Genomic DNA, 15,779 nt, shown 5'->3' on the forward strand with positions numbered 1-15,779 from the left:
CTCATGAGACTCATTCACTATTAGGAGAACTGCATGGGAAAGACCTGCTCCCATGATTCAGTTACCTCCCAGCAGGTCCCTCCTATGACACGTGGGAATTATGGGAGCTACAATTCAAGATGAGATTTGGGTGGGCACAGCCAAACCATATGATTATTCTTAAGTTGGTAGGTGACCATGTACAGACCAGAGGGATTCATTCATTTAGCAAATACTTGAGTACCAACGATGTGCCAGGCATTACTTTGGTGCCAGGGACACAAAAGTAAAGGACACAAAGTACTCTTTCTCAGAGTGTTTGCTTTACAGGAAGACATGGACAAAATCTTGTATATATAGACAGACAGACAGATGGTTGGTCAGTGGTTGAGAATTCTAAAAGCAGCAGATCAAGGAGTAAAGAGTGAGCCAAGGAGGAGGCTGTAATTTTATTATAATAAAAATGCAAAAAGTACAAAAATGAAAAAAAAAAAAAAAAATGCAGTTGGACAAAGTGATCTAACACCAAACCCATTTTATAATAAAGTGTAGAGTATCTCATGTAATGTGTTGAATACTAAAAGTGAGAAACAGAATGGTTGTATGGGGACTCAAAGTTCGGTTCCTACTGTACGTATATTGCTTTCACACTCTAAAGTTGAAAAATCTTTAAGTCAGACCATCGTAAGTCATGGACTGTCTGCACTTACTGTAGGCCAAGTACTGTAATAATTGTAAGGGAAGCTTTGCGTATGGATTCATTTAGTCCTCATTTCCATAATACAGATAAGAATACTTAGGTTCTAAGAGGTTCAATATGTTACCCAATGACCTTACAGCTCTATGAAGTGATGACGCTTCACTTCTGCCCCCCGAAGTCACTTTGATATGTAGCAGTGGGGACAGAGTAGCAGAATTTACTAGTGTGGGGAGAAAGGTAGTTAGAGAAGGCTTTACAGATTTTTTGTAAGATAAGGCAGGTACTGGTCAAAATTAAGAGTTTTGTGTGTAGTAATTATAAAAATGGCATTGGAATAACACATATGGCATTAAATAACTTATACTAGAGGTATCTCCAGGTCTTAATTCCTAACTGACCACTTAGGTGTCCCTCAACACTAGCCACAATGAAAGTAACCATCTCCACTCTCTATTATTACAGTATTGTTTGACTACAGAAACCTCCTTCTAAATAAGTTAACTTCTGTTTTTTGTTTTTTAAGTTCATAGCACCCAGGTTTTAAGACTAGTACTCATCAGTTATTTTTCCTGAGTCTTCTCCTCCTCCCACCCTGATAGGCCCCAGTGTGTGTACTGTTACCCTCTATGTGTCCATGTGTTCTCATCATTTAGCTCCCACTTACAAGTGAGAACATGTGGTATTTGGTTTTCTGTTCCTGCGTTAGTTTGCTATGGATAATGGCCTTCAGCTCTATCCATGTCCCTCGAAGGACATGATCTTGTTCTTTATGGCTGCATAGTATTCCATGGTGTATATGTACTATGTTTTCTTTATCCACTCTATCATTGATGGGCCTTCAGTTTGATTCCATATCTTTGCTATTGTGAATAGTGCTGCAGTGAACATATACGTGCATGTATCTTTATAACAGAATGATTTATATTTCTTTGGGTATATACCCAGTAGCGGGATTGCTGGGTCAAATGGTATTCCTATCTTTACGTCTTTGAGGAATTGGCATACTGTCTTCCGCAATGGTTTAACTAATTTACACTCCCATCAACAGTGTATAAGCGTTCCTTTTTCTCCACAACCTCAACAGCATCTGTTATTTTTTGACTTTTTAATAATAGCCATTCTAACTGGTGGGAGATGGAATCTCACTGTGGTTTGATTTGCATTTCTCTCATGATCAGTGTTGTAGCTTCTCCTCTGTATCTTAGAGGAAACATTGATTCTTCCTGGGTGTTGTTTATAGATATTAGAGATATAAAGCATGGAAAGGTATTATTCATTTTTCAGTTTGTTTTAATTCAGTGGGTATACGAAACAGTGGGAGTTGAGGAAAGCTTGTCCCCTCTTCAAGATGCTGAGGTCCATTCTTTCATTAGCTAGGGTCATGTGCGTCCGTGTGAAGAGATCACCAAACAGGCTTTGTGTGAGCAACAAGGCTGTTTATTTCACCTGGGTGCAGGCGGGCCGAGTCTGAAAAGAGAGTCAGCAAAGGGTGGTGGGATTATCATTAGTTCTTATAGGTTTTGGGATAGGCAATGGAGTTAGGAGCAATGTTTTGCTGGCAGGGAGTGGATCTCACAAAGTACATTCTCAAGGGTGGGGAGAATGACAAAGAACCTTCTTAAGGGTGGGGAAGATTACAAAGTACATTGATCAGTTAGGGTGGGGCAGAAACAAATCACAATGGTGGAATGTCATCAGTTAAGGCTATTTTCACTTCTTTTGTGGATCTTCAGTTGCTTCAGGCCATCTGGATGTATACATGCAGGTCACAGGTGATATGATGGCTTAGCTTAGGCTCAGAGGCCTGACACTAGGCCAACTCAAAAGAATCAAATTGACTTTCAGTTTCAGAAACAAACATTGGGGGAGTTTCTGACATTTCTTTATTACAGTAAATTCTGATCATGATATACTCTGTCAAAGGAAAATTCCATGCATGGATATATTCCTTTTTAAAAGCATCATTTTTACTTTGAAGTCAAAAGTATTATCAGAATTTGTCATTGATCCTTAAGGTTGTATCTACTAATATGGTGTTCCACCAGGATTCTGAAAGTCCACTTTAAAATCTTTTAAAAAATCTTTCCCTTTAATTAAAGGAGTATAAAGTATGTATGTAAGGCTACCAGAAATATCTTTATATATGTGTATATATTAAAACATATGTTAATATATTGACATAATAGAAATAATATCTGTATATGTAATATTTTTTAAGGTTATCCAGATTTTATACAACGAGCACATATTAGGGCCGGGCGCAGTGGCTCATGCCTGTGATCCCAGCACTTTGGAAGGCTGAGGAGGGAGATCACTTGAGGTCAGGAGTTTCAGACCAGCCTGGCCAATATGGTGAAACCCTGTCTCTACTAAAAATACAAAACATTAGCTGGTCCTGGTGGCACATGCCTGTAATTCCAGCTATGTGGGAGGCTGAGGTGAGAGAATCACTTAAACTGGGGAGGCGGACGGAGGTGAGCCAAGACTGCACCACTGCACTTCAGCCTGGGAGATAGAGCGAGACTGTCTCCAAAAAAAAAACACACACACACACATATTAAACTTATAATCAACAAAAATAGTGCTCAATCCTTTAAAAGCAAGGAGTTACATGGGATGCTGTGACTATCTGAACACTTATTATTAACAGATGAAACAAAGATGAAAATCTTTGTGATCAGATTTCTTAATTCTTACAATAAACATTATTTTACGTTGGAACTTGACTGGGGTTCAGTGGCCCAATGTCATTTTAAAGCTAGTATCTCATGTAGTTTGGGCCCTGATTTTTTAAAGATATCTAGGTAAACAAAAGGACTCAAGTCATAACATACCGTGAGGCAGATGGATTAGTGACCAGAGAGATACCTTTTCTTCAATAATGTACTAGTTAAAATTATCTCCAGGAAGCTTCTGGCATGAATCAAACTGCCTAAGAGGAATTAAAACAATTGTAAATCCACATTTGCTAGCATAAAAGTCTCATGGAATTCAACCTGCATGACTGCAGTGGTAACTGTAAGCTATGTACTCTGCTTTATAGACCTATGCTGCCTAGTAATAGTAGCTTCTGGCTATTTATTGAATTTTAAAAATTTAGTTGCCTGTTCACACTAGCTATAGTTCAAATGCTCAGTAGCCCATTAGCTGTTGCCACGCTGGATCACATATAGAGGATATTTCCCTCATCGCAGAAAATTCTGTCAGTCCTGTTTTTGACTCTTTGGAGATCATGGAACAGTAAATGAACTGAATGTAATTTTCTTGGAGTTCAAGTAGATATTTAAATGTTTTGTGATAAGTTTCTACAAATTTTATACTTTAGATTTCTGTAGTGCTGCCTCTGAAAACTGCCCTTTTAAAGCGTGACTACTAAAGGGGTATTCCTCTGATTGGAAAATATGAGGTGTGTTTTTGGATAAGTTTGTTACTGGTGCCATTCATGTCTTTCCTGTTTGATTTTGTATTTCATCTTATTAATAAACATATCTAGACGGCATACAGATGACATGTAAACATAGATCAGCCCATGCACTGAAAGGAAAACTTGTCATGGTTGCTAGTGCAATGTGGTCTGCAATGAACACATGGAAGATAGCTCAAGGTTCTTATTTTACAGCAGTTTTATGAAATGATTTCATAGAGTGGAAGCACAAAGAATGTCAGCAGAGAGCTAAAAATTTCCACAATCCAAGTATTATACTAAAAGTAAATTCTGCAGCCGGTTGAGAGAAAAATTCCTTACATCCTAATGATGTGTGGAGAAAGAGCCCTTTCTAAGAGGATAAATTACTGTTGTAAACTTTTATCAATTCTGTTGCCTATAAGCATTAACATAATGGCTGACCTACTCACCTTTCTGTTGAAGAAACAGCATACCATTTTACTTTATCTTAAAAATACTGCACTTTAACTGAACCGTTTCACCCTTTACAGCGGAAGTTCAGAGTGAAATTGAAAGGATTTTTGAACTTGCAAGAACATTGCAATTGGTGGTCCTTGATGCGGATACGATTAATCATCCAGCTCAACTCAGTAAAACCTCCTTGGCCCCTATTATAGTATATGTAAAGATTTCTTCTCCTAAGGTAAGTAGGATTGCTACAGTTTGCTCTATAATCAAATTTTAGTAAAATGTATTTTATGTTCTGCTTTCTATAATTAGGCTATTGTAATAGCCTTTATGAGGTACAGAGAATTTGAAGAGACATGATGGTCAACAATTTTTAAATTGATATAAACAAGGCATGGTTAGTTTCATGGCTTAGAACAGCTGTTCTCAAAATGTGGTCCATGGATCCCTGGAGGGTCTTGAGACACTTTTAGAGGGTCCATTTAATTAGTCAAAACTACTTCCGTGATAATACTAGGACACTATTTGACATTTTCACTGTTTTGACATTTGCAAGGCTGATGCAAAAGCAATGGTGGGTAAAACTGCTGGCATCTAAGCATGAATCAAGACTGTGGTATCAAAGTACCAGAAGTTCATGTATTCATCACCACTGTGCTTTCCCAGTTTAAGGGGGAAAAAAGCCAATTTCACTTACTGTCCTGATTAAGTAGTATAGTTTATTACTTTTATTAAATCTTGACTTTTAATATTCAGTGTAATAAAGTACACACAAAGCTCCTGCTGCATACCAAAAAGTGTCTGAAGGACAAGCACTGGTGTGATTGAGTTTTGAACTAAACTAGCCATGTTTTTCATGGAATGCCATTTTTATCTCCAACAACAACTGTCAGGCTATGCTTATTCAGACTTGGTGTAGCAGATATTTTCTTGGACAAAATAAGCCTGTCACTTCAAGGAGAACAGCATGTGTTGCCAATGATAAAACTCAAGCTTTCAGACAACAATCAGAATTTTAGAAAACTTGTATGCACCTCTGAGGACTTAGAAGCTTCCCAATAAAGATTTCTCTGATGAAATCAATGGTAATATTAATGAATATGATGTTTTAATACTGTATAATGAAATATGTCAACATTTGGAAGATCTGAAGTCAGTGAACCATTATTGTTTGTATGATCAATGAATAATGTTAATTTCAAGATAGACCAATGGAATGTCATGGAGTAAGAAAATTTCACTGCAGGTTTCAGATTCCACATAACAACGGAACTACCATTTGTTGAGTTTTAGTGTAGTATCAAAGAAGACTATACTAAATTGTTTCTCCTTTTCTCAATTACAAATCTGTAAGAGGTTGGATTTTCTTCACATATTTCAACCAAAACAAGACACTGCAGCAGGTTGACTGTAGAAGCAAACAGGAGACTGCAATTGTCTTCTATGAAGCCAGCTGTTAGATTTATAAAAAATGTAGCTATTTTTATAAAAAAAATTTTAACATGTAGCAGATTTATTGTGAATTTTTAAATGTTGTAATAGTTTTCCATTTTAGCTTCTTTAAAGAGGTTGTGAGACAAAATGTTTGTTTGAGATCTGCTAGCTTAGAAAAAAGAATGTGAGTGCTTAAAGCTTGCAACTGTGATTTACGTTAACATGTTAATTTTACAGATAATCTTATAGCTCCATCTATTACAAGCCCCTTGTGCTGTATATAAAAAGGCCCCAGAGAAAGGAGTCAATAATGTACCTTGTTCTTTACCTGGGTGTAGTTACTACTCTGTTAAAAACTCATTATCTTTTACAGGTTTTACAAAGGTTAATAAAATCTCGAGGGAAATCTCAAGCTAAACACCTCAACGTCCAGATGGTAGCAGCTGATAAACTGGCTCAGTGTCCTCCAGTAAGTTATCTCTATATACAGCATAATCCAGTTACAGAGATCAGACCTGGTTTTGTTTTTTTTTTTTTTTTTTTTTTTTTGAGACAAGGTCTTGCTCTGTTGCCCATGTTGGGAGTGCAGTGGTATGGTCTCAGCTCACTGCAGCCCTGAACTCCTGGGCTCAAGGGATCCTCTCGCTTCAGCCTTCCAAGCAGCTGAGACTATAGGTATAGGTATAGGTGCATGCCTCCATGATCGGCTAACTTTTTTTTCCCCCCTATAGAGATCTTTGTCCTTCCCCCTGCTAAATCTTCCTGTGTTGCCCAGTCTGGTCTAGAACTCCTGGCCTGAAGTGATCCTCCTGCCTTGGCCCTCCAAAGTGCTAGGATTACAGGCATGAGCCACCATGTCTGGCCAGAACTGGCATTATATTTTGAAAAAAACCGTCAAACACCTGTCACAGAAGAGAATCCTCATCACTTAAAGTGGTATTCATTCCAAAGTAAACTGTCCTCCCTCCTTCCATGATCATGTTCCTTCCATGATCATGTGTTTTGCACACAAGTAATCCAAATGATGCTTATAGCTTACAAAAAGCTTCAGTACATCCTGCAGTAACTTCACGCTGTTAATATCTAACACAAGATCCTGGTTCCAAAAATTTGGCTTGTATGATGAGTCTATTTGGAGTTGGTATATTATTCATTTCTGATCATAGAGAGCAAGTTGTCTGCTCTTAGTAACTGAGACATATTTTCACATGGTCTTAAATCAATTTCTAAGGAATAAGTTAACTAGATTCTCACTTGTCGTCTATGCTTTACATACAATGCCTTGGGGCTATAGAGCTTTCCTAGGTTTAGTTTTGGAGGCAGGGTCTTGCTCTGTCGCCCAGGCAGGAGTGCAGTGGTGGCCTCTCGGTTCACTGTTGCAACCTCTGCCTCCCGGGCTCAAGTGATCCTCCCACCTCAGCCCTCCAAGTATCTAGGACTACAGGCACACGCCACCATGCCCTGCTAATTTTTGTATTTTTAGTAGAGATGGGACTTTGCCATGTTGCCCAGGCTGGTCTTAAACTCCTGACCTCAAGTGATCCGTTCACCTCAGCCTCCCAAAGTGCTGGGATTACAGGCATGAGCCACTGCGCCAGGCTTTTTTTTCAAGCATAGCTATTTCAGGCGCTATGAATATTTGATTGCTTAATGTATGTTAAAATTTATAATAAACACTAAAAAATCTTTTGAAAAGTGACTTTTTTTCTTCTCAACTGTGAAGTTTGGACAACGTCAAATTATCAGTGGTTTCGGCTGCTTCTGCCAAATTTCACATCCTAATCTTACCTTATTAATTTCTAAATTCAGATTTCATAATCTTGGGCTGGGCATGGTGGCTCATACCTGTAATACCAGCACTTTGGGAGGCCAAGGCGGGCAAATCACTTGAGGCCAGGAGTTCAACACCAGCCTGGCCAACATGGCAAAACCCCATCTCTACTAAAAATACAAGAATTAGCCAGGCTTGGTGGTAGGCACCTGTAACCCCAGCTACTTGAGAGGCTGAGGCAGGAAAATCGCTTGAACCTGGGAGGCCAGGGTTGCACTGAACCAACATCAGGTCACTGCACTCCAGCCTGGGCAACAGAGTGAGACTCTTGTCTCAAAAAAGAAAAAAAAAAAAAAAAAAAAAAGATTTCATGATCTTGATGTCAAGAATAGGCTTCTATCCTATTCTGTTCAAATATATATACATCTCGTTTGTATCATAGTATCCATGCCTTTTTTCATTGCTGATAGACAACTTTTCTGTGCTGCCATGCCCTTAACAACTGTTACCTTTCTGGCCATTATTAGTTAAGCATTCAGTGCCCTAAACAATGATTTGAGGTAGTCAGACACTTGCTAACTAAATAAAAAAGGAGATAGTAGCAGCGCTTATAGAAGCAGGAGCAAGTACAAAGGGGTGCAGCTCATGAGCCCCTTCCTCCTCTTATGGAGGTGGGAAGGGGCTGCGTCAATGTGGTCTGGAATGTCTGCCTCTGCAGGAGTTGTTCGATGTGATCTTGGATGAGAACCAGCTTGAGGATGCCTGTGAGCACCTTGCCGACTATCTGGAGGCCTACTGGAAGGCCACCCATCCTCCCAGCAGCAGCCTCCCCAACCCTCTCCTTAGCCGTACATTAGCCACTTCAAGTCTGCCTCTTAGCCCCACCCTAGCCTCTAAATCACAGGTAAGGGGAGTTTTTATATATATCTATATATACAATCTTCATAGGAAAAAAGGTAGCCTATGGTGACACCTCCAGGATCCAAGCCCAGTAGCCTGCTTGGGGCTTGTTCTAGTATATTAACTCAAAGCAAGTCCAGCATGAGCCATGTACCTGTAAGAAAAGCACCATCGACAGAACAAACATAGACTACAGAAACTTTCTACAGTAGAAACTTTCTACTTTAAACAGTAATATAGACTGTGGAAGCGGATCACCTGGATTCAAATCCTGGCTCCACCTCTTACCACTTGTGGGGCAGATAACCTGGGGCAAATTTCTTAACTGTTCTTACCTCAGGAATAATAATGGCAACCTGTCCATGAGGCTGCTGGAATTAGTAATCTCATGAGATGATCTTATAGGGCTATTGTATTAATGAGTTATTATATACAAACGGTCTAGAACAGTGCCTGTCCCATATTGTATCATTGTATCATATAAGGATTTGCTATTTTTAATATTATCACAGTCAAGCAGAGATAGTTAAGTTTACACCCCTGTATAGAAAAATCTCAGGGACCTGCATCTATATTTGAGCTGCAGGAGAATATATAAAAGAACACTTGCCCTGCCTTTTTTTCTTTTTTTTAAGGAAAAGGTTACCATGCACACTGTTCTGGGCACTTACAAAGTCCAGTTTAATACACTACAAGCCTTATAAATGCCACTGGATGTTACCAAAGGGATGAAGCTAGGTTAGACTTCATTTCGGATGCTTAAAAAGGACTCCACTTGAATGCGCTTGCTCTGGGACATGTTCTTTACACACTGACCTTGGTTAATGCCTGGTATGCTCCTTTTGCTGCCAGGGTTCTCAAGGTGATCAAAGGACTGATCGCTCCGCTCCTATCCGTTCTGCTTCCCAAGCTGAAGACGAACCTAGTGTGGAACCAGTCAAAAAATCCCAGCACCGCTCTTCCTCCTCAGCCCCACACCACAACCATCGCGGTGGGACAAGTCGCGGCCTCTCCAGGCAAGAGACATTTGACTCGGAAACCCAGGAGAGTCGAGACTCTGCCTACATAGAGCCAAAGGAAGATTATTCCCATGACCACGTGGACCACTATGCCTCACACCGTGAGCACAACCACAGAGACGAGACCCACGGGAGCAGTGACCACAGACACCGGGAGTCTCGGCACCGTTCCCGAGACGTGGATCGAGAGCAGGACCACAATGAGTGCAACAAACAGCGCAGCCGTCATAAATCTAAGGATCGCTACTGTGAAAAGGATGGAGAAGTGATATCCAAAAAACGGAATGAGGCTGGGGAGTGGAACAGGGATGTTTACATCCGCCAATGACTTTTGCCCTTTTGTGTTTTTTTGTTTTTTTTTTTTTTTGAAGTCTTGTATAACAGCATCCCCAAAACAAAGCCTTTGGGGTCTACACTGCAATCATATGTGATCTGTCTTGTAATATTTTGTATTGCTGTTGCTTAAATAGCAATAGCATGAATAGAGTATTAAGATACTTTTTCTTTTGTAAGTGCTACATAAATTGGCCTGGTATGGCTGCAGTCCTCCGGTTGTATACTGGACTCTTCAAAAACTGTTTTGGGTAGCTGCCACTTGAACAAAATCTGTTGCCACCCAGGTGATGTTGGTGTTTTAAGAAATGTAGTTGATGTATCCAACAAGCCAGAATCAGCACAGATAAAAAGTGGAATCTCTCGTTTCTCCAGATTTTTAATACGCAGGCACCTGATTTGCATATTCATTCATGGACCACTGTTTCTTGCTTGTACCTCTGGCTGACTAAATTTGGGGACAGATTCAGTCTTGCCTTACACAAAGGGGATCATAAAGTTAGAATCTATTTTCTATGTACTAGTACTGTGTACTGTATAGACAGTTTGTAAATGTTATTTCTGCAAACACCTTCTTATATTATATATATATATATAAGTTTGATCACACTATTTTAGAGTCTTAATGCCAAGTCAGCAGATTTGCTTTATGAATTACAGGGACTAGAAATGCCCACATTCAGGAAATTTGTAATAACATTGTCTAGACACCTATCCTCATTCTAGTAGAAAGATTGTACATACTGTAAATATGTGTGATTGCTTGACTTGAAAAGGTTTGAATTCTGAATGTTATACCATCCTTGTAAGTTTGTAATTTTCACCATAAATTATGGTAAATATAAAACTCCAGAGGTTGTTCTACTCCATACAGTTCACACTGATTGTGACACATTCTTAGTAGCTAGTGTCTGTTCTAGTCACTGCACTGGAGTCTATGAGCCGGAACTCGCTATATGCACGTGTGTGTGTCCGTATGTAAGAGTGTGCACGAGTGACTGAATGGCTGAGATGAATTGAAATGCTGAAGACTAGTGAAGAAACTAAAGACTGATATCGAGCATTCTGCCCACCTGGCTCTGTATTTAATTGTGCTATATGTTGCTTTAATAACCCATTGAGCAGTCAGGGAATGTGAGTAAGCTTGCTGCCAAAGGTAACTAGGAAAGCATTCATCTGCTGCCTCCTTGTTTTTGCTCGTAGAGAGTAAAAATACAGGCAATTTTACTGTGAGTGTTTCACTGGAAATGTACAATCTTTGTGTGTTAGAGTATTTGTTTTAGTAAGAAATGTTTACACAGCTTGTGGAATTATTTCGTGGGAAAATAAATTTTTATAACTTCTCCCACTTCATTTTCTAACCTTGCCTATTGTTCCTGTTGTTTACCTCCCAGTTACCTACCATTCCTCCCCACCACCGACTCCAGCAGGTTCACTGTCTGTCAGAACCCAGAAGTGCTTCTTATAACCAAAGTTTCTGTTTTTCAGAAGTAATCAGGGCAACATGGGGTGACTTGAAGTGAATAAAATGTTTAGAATATTATCCTACATAAGACATCTACACGGAAGGGGAACCTTGAAGACATTATCTCCATGCCTCAATTACACTGCTGTAAGAAGCTTACAATGTCATCATGTTTAAGGCTAAGACCTTTTCCTTGTCTCGTGTTTATTTTGTCCAGTTATAACTGGATGGTAAGACAGTATTAAGAGTGCAAGTACCTGGTACTTGAAGTTTGTCCCAATAAAATGCCTGTGTTTAACTGCCTAACTTCAGATCTACATATTCACTTATATAACAAAATAATCAGCCGGGCATGGTGGCTCATGCCTGTAATCACAGCTCTTTGGGAAGCCGAGGCAGGTGGATCACCTGAGGTCAGGAGTTCAAGATCAGCCTGGCCAATGTGGCGAAACCCCGTCTCTACCAAAAATACAAAAAATTAGCCAGGTATGGTGGTGCACACCTGTAATGCCAGCTACTCGGGAGGCTGAGGCAGGAGAATTGCTTGAACCCAAGAGGTGGAGGCTGCAGTGAGCCAAGATCGTGCCACTGTACTCCAGCCTGGGTGACAGAGTGAGACTCCATCTCAAAAAACAAACAAACCTAATCAGCAAAACTATAGTTATAAAATCAATTATTTTGCTTCCTTGATTATTCCAAGTTCTTGCCAAATATTCTTAGACTTTTATAAGTAAAACTGTTTTACATTTAACACCTTATTTCCTTATCCCCAAGAAAACTCAGTATTAAAAAATGATTAAGCTGGCATGGTGGAATGTACCTGTAGACCCAGTACTTGGGAGGCTGAGACAGGAGGATCCCTTGAGCCCAGGAGGTGGAGGTTGCAGTGAGCCGTGACTGTACCACTGCACTCTATCCTGGTGACAACCTGGTGTCTAAAAAACGAAAATAAAAATTAGTTACATATATAATGTTTTATCAGCTTATATATGAAAAATTTCCCTCAATTTGTTAATTAGCTCTATACTGTTTACATGAATTTATTTTACCGAGTATAAAAACAGTAGTCATAATAAACTTGACAATTCTTACATTGTCCTACCAGTAGGAAACCATATTCTAATTAAAATTGCTTTTATAAAGTATTTCTGATAAAACTTTTGTCATGGTAAGAGATTCACAATTACTAGGTTCAATCCTTTACTATTTCATCCCAATTAATTATTTTGGAATATTTAAATTATTGAAACACAGCTAGTATTTATCTTACTTGCTGCTATCATTAATCCCTTTCAAAAAGTAGTGGTTAGAGTTGCCATCTTTTTAATTTTGTATCTCGATTCTTAGCTTGCACTTTACTGTGGAATGTATGAGTGCAAATTAGAATATTCCTCAAAAAACTAGCTTGAAGGATTTGACATAAGAGCATCTATATGTGAAAAACTGTATAGTGGACATATGTGTAAACTGTGTAGTAAATCTGTAAATGAGGAAATAATCCCAATGGTAATGCGATATTTACTGACCTGTGGAATGTATATAGTCTTTTCACACAACAAAGGCTTAATCTTAACCCACTCAGCTGTAGAACCATGATTTTTGTAGTCAACCTAGAAAATGCTGGAAATGTATTTAATAGGTTTTTTTTTTTTTTTTTTTTTTTTTTGGTCATACCCATTTCAGTCTTTCCTATGCTCTTTCTCTACTGCTCATTTAAGTTACTGTTACAAAAAGGTGCTGCTAAATGTAGGATGTCTTAGTCATGTTGTACTTTGGGACAATGCCACATTTTTAACATGGTCTGCTATGCATTCCTGTTCAACATTCACTGTCAGCTACACTGAACTGTCTAACAAACCTGGTTTAAAGTAATTCATATAAAACAAATAAAGAGCTGGCTTCTGCACTGTTTATTAGTAGTAGTATTAATTGCCATGTTAGAAATGATTCATGTAGTTGAGACTATATTAAATATTCAACACTTCCCATCTGTGGGGCATCTTTCTTGGGGCAATGTCAAACACTTTATGTTCCTTTAGCAATCTTCCTATTACGTCTGATTAAAAAAAAAAAAAAAGATAGCTCCATGTAGAAACATTTTTTTTTCAATGTGAGCTCTAGTAGAATAATCTGGGTCAGTTATGGGTTCTGGATCAAGTGTTTAATTTCTGCTACGCTGTACTTTTAACTATTTGTACTTAGATTCGTTATTTAAACTAAAACATGACACAGGGTTTTGAAGTAAATGTACTCACTGTTGAACTTAAGTACTTTTTCTGTTTCATAGAAATGTTAATACTAAATATGTTAACATATATATTAATTTTCTCTCACATTTCCCTGATTTTTTCACCTTCCTCCTGCATTTTTTTCTTATATTGCTATGTCCCTTAAGTTTATGTGATTTTCCAATTTGCTTAAATTTTTGAAAGGAAGAAACCCACTGAAAATTAGCCACGTTCAAGGAAAAATTCCGAATAGTATTCTCTGTCCTGTTTCCAATATGTAAATATTTTTCTTCTATTTTCTGGCATTGGTTGTATTTTGACATTTTTTGGTATTAATCAAACATTTACACCAGTACAAGTTTGTTGCTAGGCTGATTTTCTGCCATTTTCATCCCAGCTTAGCAAATAAGGATGTGCAGCGAGCATTACAGAAAATGATTTTTGTAGAGTTTCTTAAAACACATTTAAAGTTTAAGGAGGTATGCTGAGCCCTAAAAAGATAAGTCGCACAGGAAAATTGTTTCTCTTTAGTCAAATGACATCTACTGGATATAAGGCAGAATGAGGGATGTAAAAGACACAGGTTTGCTTGAAATAATTTTTCTCTTAAACAATAAGCATCTATTGACTGCTCTGAAGCTGTGACTGAGAGAAAAGGCAGTACAGGGTCTCTGCCTGGAGGATGTTTCCTAGGTGTGAAGCTGGGGTTTAAGGGGCATGGATAGAAAATTTGAATGAGAGTGTCATAAGCCAGGAGAACATTAGATGTGGGTGCCAGGGGCACACAGAAGGGGAACAGTGCCTATCCAACCTCAGGGAAGGGTATTCAAGAAAGCCTTCTTTAAAGAAGAGGCCATCTATCGGTCTTACCTGATCTAAGAGACCTTGCAATCCTTATGGATACAATAAATAGTTATGAGAAATTCCTAAAGAAAACCTGTGAGGGGGGAAAAAAAATCAGACTATTAAGTAATTGTCCATTTCTTATGCCCAAGGCCTGATAACTTTTGGGCGATTTGAATAAAAGCTAACAAAACCGTATGATGGATTTAAACACCATGAGACAGCCTTAAAACTATGGCTGGGTACTAAGTGTTCTGATTGGTCTAAAAAGCCAATAGAAAAGCAAAATCCTAAGGCTGTAATGTTTTTTTAAAAGCTGGCTGGGTGCATGGCTAACATCTGTAATCCCAGTGCTTTAGAAGGCCAAGGCGGGGGGACTGCTTCAGGCCAGGAGTTCAAGACCAGCTTGGGTAACACAGCAAGTTCCCATCTCTCTCAAAAAAAAAAAAAAAAAAAAAAAAAAAAAATTAGCCAAGCAAGGTAGCACACAACTGTGGGGGAGGCTGAGGCAGGAAGATTGCTTTAGCCCAGGAGTTTGAGGTTGCAGAGGGCTATGAAATCATGCCACTACACTCCAGTCTGGGCGGCAGAGCAAGACCTTGTCTTTAAAAAGTAAAATTAAATTGAAAAGCAGTCACTTATTTTGGCCACTACAGGGGGATGCTTGGGTATTTTTGCAGTTCGAAGGATGATCTGCTTTTTGTCTGAGTTCAGATTTGATTGTGGTCTTTTTTTGTCTGAATCTATGATAGGTACAGCTGCCTTGTCTGATGCTGGTGTTACGTGAAATTGTTTATGTTCAACAGGAGAACACCAAGGCCCAGCTATAAGGGTCAGGCCAGGCTGCTTCCCAGCTGCCAGAGCTGGGTTTTTTTTTAATTTTCCTCTCACCAACCATTTTCTAATAACTTACATGTTTCAAACACATGATAAGTTACCCAAATTGTGGAATAATCTCATTTTCTAAATCTACAAAGAAAATATTCATTTTACTTTTTCATTTAAAATTATGAAAAACATTAAACAGACTATCATTTAGACGGTGATAGTCTTTAGACTATCACTTCACACTATCATTTAGAGGAAGTCCAGACTTCATTTGAAAGGGGGTTGACCTACTAAATAAGCAGAGAGTCAGGTAAAATACTCACCTCCATTATTGGCACATAGTCAATGTTTGATTTCCCATGCCCTGAATCCTTAAGAAACTACTATTTAGGAACCTGGGAACAAAAACCACTTTTCATAACCACA

At 38.7% G+C, this 15,779-nt stretch overlaps 1 protein-coding gene and 1 long non-coding RNA gene across 14 annotated transcripts in view; one reads left to right on the top strand and one right to left on the bottom strand.

Annotated features, from left to right (window-relative positions):
- CACNB2 (calcium voltage-gated channel auxiliary subunit beta 2) overlaps positions 1-11,337 on the top strand; it is a 404,413-nt gene extending 393,076 nt beyond the window's left edge. For all 12 annotated transcript variants that reach the window (XM_050804647.1, XM_050804649.1, XM_050804658.1 and 9 more), the window contains 4 exons: positions 4,616-4,767; positions 6,340-6,435; positions 8,456-8,641; positions 9,490-11,337. In XM_050804647.1, coding sequence (XP_050660604.1) covers positions 4,616-4,767; positions 6,340-6,435; positions 8,456-8,641; positions 9,490-9,984 — 929 coding nt within the window. In that variant the 3' untranslated portion in view covers positions 9,985-11,337. The remainder of the gene's footprint in view (positions 1-4,615; positions 4,768-6,339; positions 6,436-8,455; positions 8,642-9,489) is intronic.
- LOC126962942 (uncharacterized) lies at positions 1,733-12,550 on the bottom strand. Of its 2 annotated transcripts, none has more exons than XR_007728871.1 (3): positions 12,275-12,550; positions 3,514-3,611; positions 1,733-2,146 (listed from the first exon to the last, which is right to left on the bottom strand). It is a non-coding gene; the product is annotated as an uncharacterized LOC126962942 (long non-coding RNA). The 2 variants fall into 2 exon arrangements; XR_007728872.1 differs by lacking the exon at positions 12,275-12,550 and adding an exon at positions 9,454-9,521.
- Between the last annotated feature and the right edge of the window lie 3,229 nt (positions 12,551-15,779).

This window comes from Macaca thibetana, chromosome 9, assembly GCF_024542745.1.
Source record: "Macaca thibetana thibetana isolate TM-01 chromosome 9, ASM2454274v1, whole genome shotgun sequence".
NCBI lineage: Eukaryota > Metazoa > Chordata > Mammalia > Primates > Cercopithecidae > Macaca > Macaca thibetana.